This window comes from Bison bison, unplaced genomic scaffold, assembly GCF_000754665.1.
Source record: "Bison bison bison isolate TAMUID 2011002044 unplaced genomic scaffold, Bison_UMD1.0 scf7180017864299, whole genome shotgun sequence".
Lineage (NCBI taxonomy): Eukaryota > Metazoa > Chordata > Mammalia > Artiodactyla > Bovidae > Bison > Bison bison.
This window is the reverse complement of record NW_011494871.1, coordinates 3,909,549-3,919,685: the sequence shown is the minus strand read 5'-3', so window position 1 is coordinate 3,919,685 and position 10,137 is coordinate 3,909,549. Positions and strand designations below refer to the sequence as shown.

General features: G+C 43.1%; 1 protein-coding gene across 1 annotated transcript in view; it reads left to right on the top strand.

Annotated features, from left to right (window-relative positions):
* USP12 (ubiquitin specific peptidase 12) overlaps positions 1-10,137 on the top strand; it is a 67,364-nt gene that overhangs the window by 43,344 nt on the left and 13,883 nt on the right. The window contains exon 3 of the mRNA XM_010851209.1: positions 5,785-5,998. Coding sequence (XP_010849511.1) covers positions 5,785-5,998 — 214 coding nt within the window. The remainder of the gene's footprint in view (positions 1-5,784; positions 5,999-10,137) is intronic.

The following is a 10,137-nucleotide window of genomic DNA, read 5'->3' as shown; positions in this document are numbered from 1 at the left end:
CACATGAAAAGATGCTCAACATCACTCATTATCAGAGAAATGCAAATCAAAACCACTATGAGGTACCATTTCACACCAGTCAGAATGGCTGCGATCCAAAAGTCTACAAATAATAATAATCTATTCTTTTACTGTCATTTTATTTGGGGTTTCGTGGGGAAGAGAGTTAAATGAATATTTAATTTCCCTTGGTTATTGAGAAGTCTAGCCTCGACTTCTGTATAGTATCTGAAATGCTTGCACTTACATATAGAGTTGCCTAGCAATCAGAAGCCTCATTTCAGTTCTGGGGGAGCAGACCCTATTTTCTTCAGTCTCACTGCTCCTTTTCTGTGGGAACCACTCTTACCTGGTTCAGACCCCAAAGCTCATTTGTGTCTTGAACTGTCGTAAAGCTGTGCCCATTGTTAGTGTCCCGGGAGAACCTCTCTTCTTTAGAACAGTAGTGTTTTCTATATTGAAGGCTATCTTACCTTTAGCTTGTCCTGTGTAAGCATTCCAGCCTTCTCCCTTTTGTGCCTAAGTAACTTTTTTGCAAATAACCTCCAAACAAGTAAAACAACATACTTGATACGATATGAGTCCTAAAGCTCTGTGGGGCTTCTCTAGTAGCTCCGTTGGTAAAGAATCCGCCTGCAGTGCGGGAAACCTGGGTTCTATCTCGGAGTTAGGAAGATCCCCTGGAGGAGGGCATGCAACCCACTCCAGTATTCTTGCCTGGAAAATCCCCAAAGACAGAGGGACCTGGTGGGCTGCAGTCCATGGGGTCTCAAAGAGTTGGACACGACTAAGCACAAAGCTCTGTGGTATTTTTTTTTTTTTTTCTGCTAATGTTTTTAACTCAATATGATACCAAAAACCATTGTTGATTGTGTTACCAAAAGTTTCTAAGAAGGTATCATTTTTATTACTTCGTATGCACCAGTCTAAATTCAGAAGGTGGAGTTTGTGTTTCTCCCTGAAGCTGAATAAATGAGGTTCCAGTAAAGCCAAGGAAAGCCGGAATTTCCGATCTCTGTGCCTTGTTACAGTGATGAAGAATTGAGATGCCTGAGATCCTGAGGTAACCAGGGCTCCGGCTGTGAAGGGTTGATGAGCACCTCCGAACTCTGCTCAGAGATCAGTGGTGGTGAGAGCAGGCTCAGCTGACCTGGGACAGTGACACACGCTCCTGTGATCTGTGGTCTTGGGCCACTTTACAGCTGTGTTGTGTGCCTTGAACCGTTTTCCATGAGCTCTGTTTCCAACTCTTACACTGTCATCACCCTTCTCTCTAGTTTTCTTCTCCTTTTTTATTTGGAGTTATCACACTATTTATAGAGTCCCTTAAAAACTAAGGTTGGAGCTCTGAGAAGCTGGGGAGATGGCTTAGTTAATTCAGAGGTGAACATTTGAACATTTTCCTCCTGTCCCTATGCCTGTTTGCCAAGTCGTTAGTGTTTATAAACAACACGGAATGCAGCTGCTTTAGGAACTTGGTGGTTAATCTTTCCTAATAATTGGATTCTGTTAAAATGAGGCACGTGTCTGTTTTCTTCTAATCAGTCTGTTCTAGCAAAGTGTGCATTTCCAGGTTCATTTTAATCAATCTTACAAAAAGCGAATACTGAAAGCGAATACTGAAAAGAGTTCCTGTTAGGTCTGCCTGATTGAATCCCTTTTTGCGACTAGTAAAGTACTAGAATCACTCAAAGGCATTTGCTTTTGGGAAACTGTCTGTGCATTTGGGCAATTAGAAAAGTAGACTTTTTTTTTTTTTAATGAAGAGAAGGAAAAAAACCCCATAGTTTAATTAACCTACCAGAAAATTCAGAGTGGTTACTCTTCACTTTGTTAATAACAATCTAGTTTCCATTACTTTCAGTTGTAGATATTTTTATCTTGGAGGAACATTTTCGCAAATGATAGCTTTCATGTCAGTTGACTCTTCCTGATAACTCTGATGTCTATCCCTGTGATTTGCATAATACATATAGTGGGGGTTTCCTATTGAGTTAACCCTTGTGGGTACGTTAGTATTTCTGATGTTGCAGGATGTCAGGAGAAATATGGGTGTGCCTGGTGGGCTACAGGGGAGTGCAGAAACCATCTCGAGAGGCGGAGGAGCCTTTGGGTGCTTTCTCTTGCTGTAAAATCCCTCTTTTACATGTCGGCTGTTTGTGCAGTTAGCTGAATTCTTTGAAAACAAATGGTTTTAATCTGATCAGCCAACTTGCCTTTTCCCCTTTATATCTTGTAGCCAATAAATACTTAGTCTAGTGAAGTTGAGTGAAGAGTCATTTAGACTGCTAGTGTCTTTTTCCTACGTTTTGTGCAGTTGCTCCGTTTTTAGCAGCCTTTCGAGAATCATTTTAACTTTCTAATACATAAGCCCCCAAACACAAGTCGGTTGGGATTAATGAATCTTTTTGTGAGGCTGAACCATCTTATAAAAGGCTTTCTCTAACCTGAACTGATAGTAGTCATTAGTTGGAACTCTGAATGCAGGGAACAAGTGTCACCATGGAGGAAAGAGAAATAAAAATGAAACTTACCATTTGCAGGTTACAGGGTTGAGCAGGCTGATGTCTCTTGGTTCTGTTTTCTTTTGTGTTGATTTCATTCTCCATTAGTTTCTTCCCACCTGGTGTCCTTAGGCTGCTCAAAGCCTATGTTATCAGAGATCGCAGACTGTTCATATCAAACCTGACCAAAGAACTCGGGCCAGACTGGATCAAGTGCCTGACCCTGTGGCAGCATCTGCAGAAGGGCTTGTGACTGACCCCCTTACAGAATTTGCATAGAGAAGTCAGTTCCTGTGAGGAGGCCTGGGGCTGGGCAGCAGGTGAAGGGGGGAGGAGCAGGTGAGTAGGGGGGAGTATGTGGGGGGGGCAGGTCAGAAAGGGGGTCAGGATGGGGGTCAGGTGAGGGGGAGGAACAATGTCCCTGAGAATCTGGATTAGGTACCCTTGGCTGCAGGGAGCAGGTGGTTGGGGACGTGCCTGAACAGAAATTGTGGGGAGAAGAGGGTCTTCCCTTAGAAGGGGATGTTCATGGGACAGGCATCGTCACCAACCAGCGTGGGTGACAGTGGAGCAGTTAGCCATTTAAAACATTCTGTTGACGTTATGTTGACATAATAGTGGTTAAAACCAGTAGTTTCCAAATGGAATATGTAAGATGATTCATTGGCGGGTGGGGGCAAAAGTATGAGCACTGCTAATGTTCATTTTTACCTAAAAATGAAAGATAGATTAAGCTTTGCTGATTCTTAATAAATGGACAATGCTGGTACCCGTACTCTGTCCACACGTGTGATGGCTCTGTATCACTTCAAGTTGCACAGTGCTGCAGGCTGATGGTACCACCCCTCTGGTTTATTTGTGCTGCTGCCATCTATCATGATTTAAGTGTAGACCTGGGGATTATAGGATTTAATCTGTTTCAGCTAAGCTAATTTTCCAAAAGGGACAGATGACTCAAAAAGGTTGTTTCAAAAATAACCATGTAGTGATGAGGTATGCCAAACCACACTAAGTTCTTCATGCAGATCATTGAGTTACTTCTTCACAAGATTGTAGAGGTTGGTGCTGTTATAAACGTCATTTACAGATGAGGAAACCGATAAATAGAGTGGCTTGGTAACTTCCCTAGGAAGGCGTTGATAGTAAAAACCCATCCTGTGCTTTAAAGTCATTTGAAGTCATTCTTTAAGTAATTCTGCCATCAATTTGATAGACATTTAGGTTTATTTCTGTTTATTTTTGATTTTAGGAATTTATTTTTTCTTCCTGTTTTAATTTAATTTTTTAAAAATATGGATACAGGGACTTTCCTGGTGGTCCAGCGGCTAAGATTCTGAGCTCCCAATGCAGAGGGCCCAGGTTCGATCCCTGGTTGGGGAATTAGATCTCACATGCTGCACCTAAAAGTCTGCATGCTGTAACTAAAGATCCTGTGTTCCTCAGTTGAGACCCAGGGCAGCCAAATAAATCTTTTCTTAAAAATATGGGTGCAAAAGAAACTTCTTATAACCATGTACATGCACAGCAGTCTCACTTTCATTGCTCTCTCCTCTTTTCCTTCTCTCTATAAATAATCATTTATATTAGCTTTTGATTTAGCCTTCCTAATTTTAAAATATCAGCGGACGTGTGCATGTGTTTGTGGACATAGTTGAAGGTTGCATTCTTCAGCACTCCTCTGCAGGTAGCCTGTTAGAGTTTCGCGTGCAGGACCTTACCCTGGGACAGTGCTCTGAGAACTGTCCTCGGTCCTTGTGTACTCCTTGGATCCTCCCTGAGTGACTTCCAGGTGTTTTATTAGCCTGCTTTTCACGTCATTGTCTATTCACGGGAAGGAAGAAGGAAGGCAGAAAATATTTGTCAAGCTCTGTGTTCTTCTGTTTGTAAAGTAAGACTGTTTCCTCCCTTGTCATTAAATAGAAGGAAACTCGTGCCTCCCTGGCGTCTAGTGGTTAAGACTTTGTGTCTCCAATGCAAGGGTGCAGGTTTGATCCCTAGTCGGGGAACTAAGATCCCACGTGCCTTGGGGCAAGGAAAAAAAAAAAAAGAAGGAAACTGAAGCTGAGTGAGTCATGGTCGCCTGCTCCAGGCCACACGGCCAGTGAGAGGTGGCGCAGACATTCAGGATTCAACTCCAGAGCGAGTCCACGTCCTCCTGATGGATTGAGCACAAAATGCCAGTGACCTGGCATTTCAGCATGTCAGTGGTTAGGCTGTCACACTGTTGATTCTTTCATCTAATACTTCAGAGTATCCTGTTTTTTTCTTATTTTCTGTTTTTATTTTTTGGATGGCCCTGAAGAACTTGATAGTAAACTTCACTATTATGTTTTTATAAAAGAATTTTTGAGAGTTATATTTTTAAATGTACAGTATAGAAAATAGTTCTTATACAACCGATACTATCAAAACAGTGAGAATTGGAAAAGAAAAAAATTCTCCAGAATCCTGCTGCTGCTGCTGCTAAGTCGCTTCAGTCGTGTCCGACTCTGTGCGACCCCAGAGACGGAAGGCCACCAGGCTCCCCTATCCCTGGGATTCTCCAGGCAAGAACACTGGAGTAGGTTGCCATTTCCTTCTCCACTCCAGAATCCTAAACCTTATCTAATTTCACTATTTAAACTGTAGTTCTTTAACTCAGTGGTCATAAAGGCCAAATTTATCGCATGTATCTTTCTTCCATTTTAACCTGAAACTGATGTCAAGAGCATCCATTTAATGTTAAAATCTCTAATTTGCAGTCAGGACAATTATTTTTACCCTCAGTTCAGTTCAGTCGCTCAGTCGTGTCCAACTCTTTGTGACCCCATGGACTGCAGCATGCCAGGCCTCCCTGTCCATCGCCAACTCCCAGAGTTCACTCAAACTCACGTCCATTGAGCCGGTGATGCCATCCAGCCATCTCATCCTCTGTCGTCCCCTTCTCCGGCTGCCTTCAATCTTTCCCAGCATCAGGGTCTTTTCAAATGAGTCTTCGCATCAGGTGGCCAAAGTATTGGAGCTTCAGCCTCAGCATCAGTTCTTCCAATGCATATTCAGGACTGATCTCCTTTAGGATGGACTGGGTGGATCTCCTTGCAGTCCAGGCACTCTCAGGCATCTTCTCCAACACCACAGTTCTACCCTCGGGTACCTTTTGATTTATGAGGATCATAAATATTCGCTATCTTGCTCTTGCTCTTCTCTCAACAACTCTAGGCTTGGAAATTCTTTCTCTGGAAATTGTTTTACCCCCAATTTTAACCAAAAAAAAATTTTTTTTCTTCTTTTTCTATCCTAGTTTGGGAATACCTGCTACTGCAATTCAGTTCTTCAGGCACTTTACTTCTGTCGTCCATTTCGGGAAAAAGTTCTCGCGTATAAGAGTCAGCCCCGGAAGAAGGAGAGCCTTCTCACGTGCTTAGCAGACCTCTTCCACAGCATCGCCACCCAGAAGAAGAAGGTTGGAGTCATACCTCCTAAGAAGTTCATAACAAGATTGCGGAAAGAAAATGGTAAATAACTCTTCTGCTTCTCAACCTGCTGCTGAGGTAATAGGACGGTCGGGTGCAGCAAGCGTTGGCTGGGCGTCCTCACGCCTGATGGTGCAGCGGCTTCTGAGAAGCCAAAGGCGGTGTTCCTGCCTGGAAGGCAGCGCCAGCCGGCTCAGTGAGGACACAGTCACTTGGGTTCCTGTGAGGTGTGGCTGCCGTCTGAAGTGTGCTGTACAGAGATTAAATTCTGTATGCCCGGATATGAGAAATCGTCATTTCTCTTTTTTTGCCTACTTGGCTCTTTGATCAAGGAAAGTTGTTGGGGGCCACTTCCCCGGTGGTCCAGTGGCTAAGACTCCAGGCTCCCAGTGCGGGCCGGGGTGGGTGGGTTGGGGGTGGCTGGGTTTGATCCCTGATCAGGGAACTAGATCCTGCATGCTACAGCTAAGACCTGGTGCACCCAAATATTGAAAAAAGAAAAGTTGTGGGGTCTTCTGCAGTTTTTTTGTTGATTTTTTTTTCCAATTACTGTTCATTTGTTTTTTTTTGGTAATGCTTTTTATGCATATTAACTCATTTGATCCTTACAATAACCTGATGAAAGGCCATTATATTTCCCCCACTTTAGCCATGAAAAAAAAACAAAACAAAAACTGATGCTAAAAGACATACCCCAGGCAAAGGAAAGCGCCAACACAATAAATGAAACTTTCTGGCTTAGATAATATGGTTTTAACTCCACCCCCTACCCCACCCCACCCTTTTAAAAATAGTTACTGGCTACACCCCCACTTCCCTTTTCTCTCTTCAAATAGTTTTCATTTGATTTCCCTAGCAAGCTCATCATTAGTCACTACTTCCTCAGTTGCCTTAATGTCACTGGCACTCAGGGATATTACGGTGACCTGTCAGGCCCGTGTCCTCCCTGACGTCTGAGCCCAGCGTCTGTCCAGGGTGGTGAACCGCCTCGGGAAGCTCGGATGGACTTGAGAAACGTGTGGAATTCTTTTTGCTTATTTGCTTGGAATTAGGCATTTCAGTCACTGTAGAAAGAAAATTGGGTGTTATTTTTAGTTTCATTTGTTATCTCTCGAATATAATGATGCCCATAGACATATAATTTGAGAAGTTTCTAAGGTTGGTTATTAATGGGGAGTCCTGCCCTTAACTCAGTTGAACTGTTCATTGTCACATGAATCAAGAAAAGCATGGGTCATACTGAATTTCCTAAAACATATGAAGATGCTGGAATAATATAATTATAGGTTACTCTTTATTAATCTAATAACCATGTTAAAAGTTTTGTTCATTTTCTCCATATACAAATAGATTAATTGCTCACAAAAGCACTTTTTAAAATATTTCCCTGATTCAAAGCTAAACCTACTTACTGTCTTAAATTCCAGATGTGTCGAGTATCTGCTGTGGTGAGAAAGCCAAGTACAACTCTGTTAGAATGAGAGTGATTCAGGTCTTCTTGGAGAGTTGTTGTTTTTTTTGTCTGTGTTGGTGGGACACTTAAAAAATTTTGTCCTGGTAGAAAGCTCATGTACAGTTGACGTTTGGACAGCATGGGTTTATATTACACGGGTCCACTTGTACGAGGATTTTTTCAGTAGTCAATACTAGAGCCCTGCATCGTCTGTGGCAGCTCAAATCCACAGGTGCGTGACCGGGTACGGAGGGTCCTCACATACAAGGGGCCGACTATGGTTTTACATGGGTTTTCACCTGTGCAGAGGGCCACCTCTCCTAAGGTGGCTTGAAGTCAGAACAGCTGGCTTGTAGCAATGTGCAGCATTCACATTGCTGTTGGGGGTCAAGTCTATTCTTCTTACGTCACCTTCACTGTTTCAGGGCCTGTGGTCTGTTCATTCATTTATTCAAGAAATGCGAAATGACCTCTTTGGTTTACCATGGGGTTGAATGTTTTTTCATGTATTTTATTTAACCTTTAAAATTTTGTTTCTATAAGTTGTTGATTTCAAGTCTTTTGCTGACTTTGTCTTTTGTATAAATTCTTTCTGTGTTGAAGATGTTCATACCTTTCAGGTTTCACCATCTTAAAATTTTTAAATGATTTCTAATGTGTAGAACTTAGTCTTATGTGGTCATATCTGCAGCCCTTCTAAAATGTAATTTTTAAATTCCTTGTGTCTTAGGGAGGCTTTCCCTCGATTTTCTAATCGGTTTCTATTCTATCATTTTGAAAATGTAAACTGTAAACTTCCTGAACTTATATAAGCTCTGGAGGTGAAACTTCCTGGTGGGGTGGTGGTCTGAGTGCATCTTGTTGGCTGGGTACAGATGCCTGTGTGGCCAGGTGGCCTGGCTGCCCGAGTCCCCTGGGTGGGGCCAAACGGCCTGCCTTGAGTCCTGGTCCTGCCGATTCCTGGCAGTGTCTTTACCACTCTCTTCCATTTCCTCACTTGTTAAATACTGCTAATAGCGGTGTCACGGGGTTGTTAGGAAGATGGCATGAGGCCCTGCCCTGGAAGGTCTTCCTCTCCAGGCTCAGGGTACATCATGTGAGCACAGGTCAAGTGCTTAGTGTTTCCATGACAGGACTCATTTGAGTAGCTACGGGGGACGTTCCACGGAGTTACAGGTCTTTGGAAGGGCCCTTAGAGATTCTCTGGATTAAATATATTTTCCATGATGCCTTTGTTCCCTAAACCTGACTGCACAGCAGAATCACCTGGAGGAGCTTGGAGAAGTGCAGGTTCCAGGCCTCACCTGACTCTGGCAGAGCGTGTACACGGGGCTGTGTGGCCCAGTGATTTATCATGTTCAAGGCTTCCTCTGTGATTCGTATACATTTGCCCTGGCACTGCCACAAGGTCCACTTTCCGCTTTAAAACTTTCCCTGTTGTAGTATTTATCAGTTCAGTCCTATTGCTCAGTTGTGTCTGACTCTGTGACCCCATGGACTGCAGCACGCCAGGCCTCCCTGTCCATCAGCAACTCCTAGAGCTTGCTCAAACTCATGTCCATTGAGTCGGTGATGCCATCCAACCATTTCGTCCTCTGTCATCCCCTTTCTCCTCCTGCCCTCATTCTTTCCCAGCATCAGGGTCTTTTCCAATGAGTCAGTTCTTCGCATCAAGTGGCCAAAGTATTGGAGTTTCAGCTTCAGCATCAGTTCTTCCAATGACTATTCAGGACTGATTTCCTTTAGGATGGACTGGTTTGATCTCCTTGCAGTCCAAGGGACTCTCAAGAGTCTTCTCCAACAACATAGTTCAAGAGCATCAATTCCTCAGCACTCAGCTTTCTTTATAGTCCGACTCTCAAATCCATACATGAGTACTGGAAAAACCATAGCCTTGACAAGATGGACCTTTGTTGGCAAAGTAATGTCTCTGCGTTTTAATATGCTGTCTAGGTTGATCATATCTTTTCTTCCAAGGAGTAAGCATCTTCTAATTTCATGGCTGCAGTCACCATCTGCAGTAATTTTGAAGCCCCTAAAAATAAAGTCTGTCACTGTTTCCATTGTTTCCCCATCTATTTGCCATGAAGTGATGGGACCGGATGCCGTGATCTCAGTTTTCTGAATGTTGAGTTTTAAGCCAACTTTTTCACTCTCCTCTTTCACTTTCATCAAGAGGCTCTTTAGATCGTCTTCATTTTCTGCCATAAGGGTGGTGTCATCTGCATATCTGAGGTTATTGATATTTCTCCCGGCAATCTTGATTCCAGCTTGTAGTTCATCCAGCCCAGCATTTCTCATGATGTACTCTGCATATAAGTTAAATAAGCAGGGTGACAGTATACAGCCTTGACGTACTCCTTTCCCGATTTGGAACCAGTCTGTTGTCCCATGTCCAGTTCTGACTGTTGCTTCCTGACCTGCATATAGATTCCTCAGGTGGTCTGGTATTCCCGTGTCTTTCAAAATTGTCCACAGTTTATTGTGATCCACACAGTCAAAGGCTTTGGCATAGTCAATAAAGCAGAAATAGATGTTTTTCTGGAACTCTCTTGCTTTTTCCATGATCCAGCAGATGTTGGCAATTTAACCTCTGGTTCCTCTGCCTTTTCTAAATCCAGCTTGAACATCTGGAAGTTCACATTTCACATATTGCTGAAGCCTGGCTTGGAGAATTTTGAGCATTACTTTACTAGTGTGTGAGATGAGTGCAATTGTGCAGTAGTTT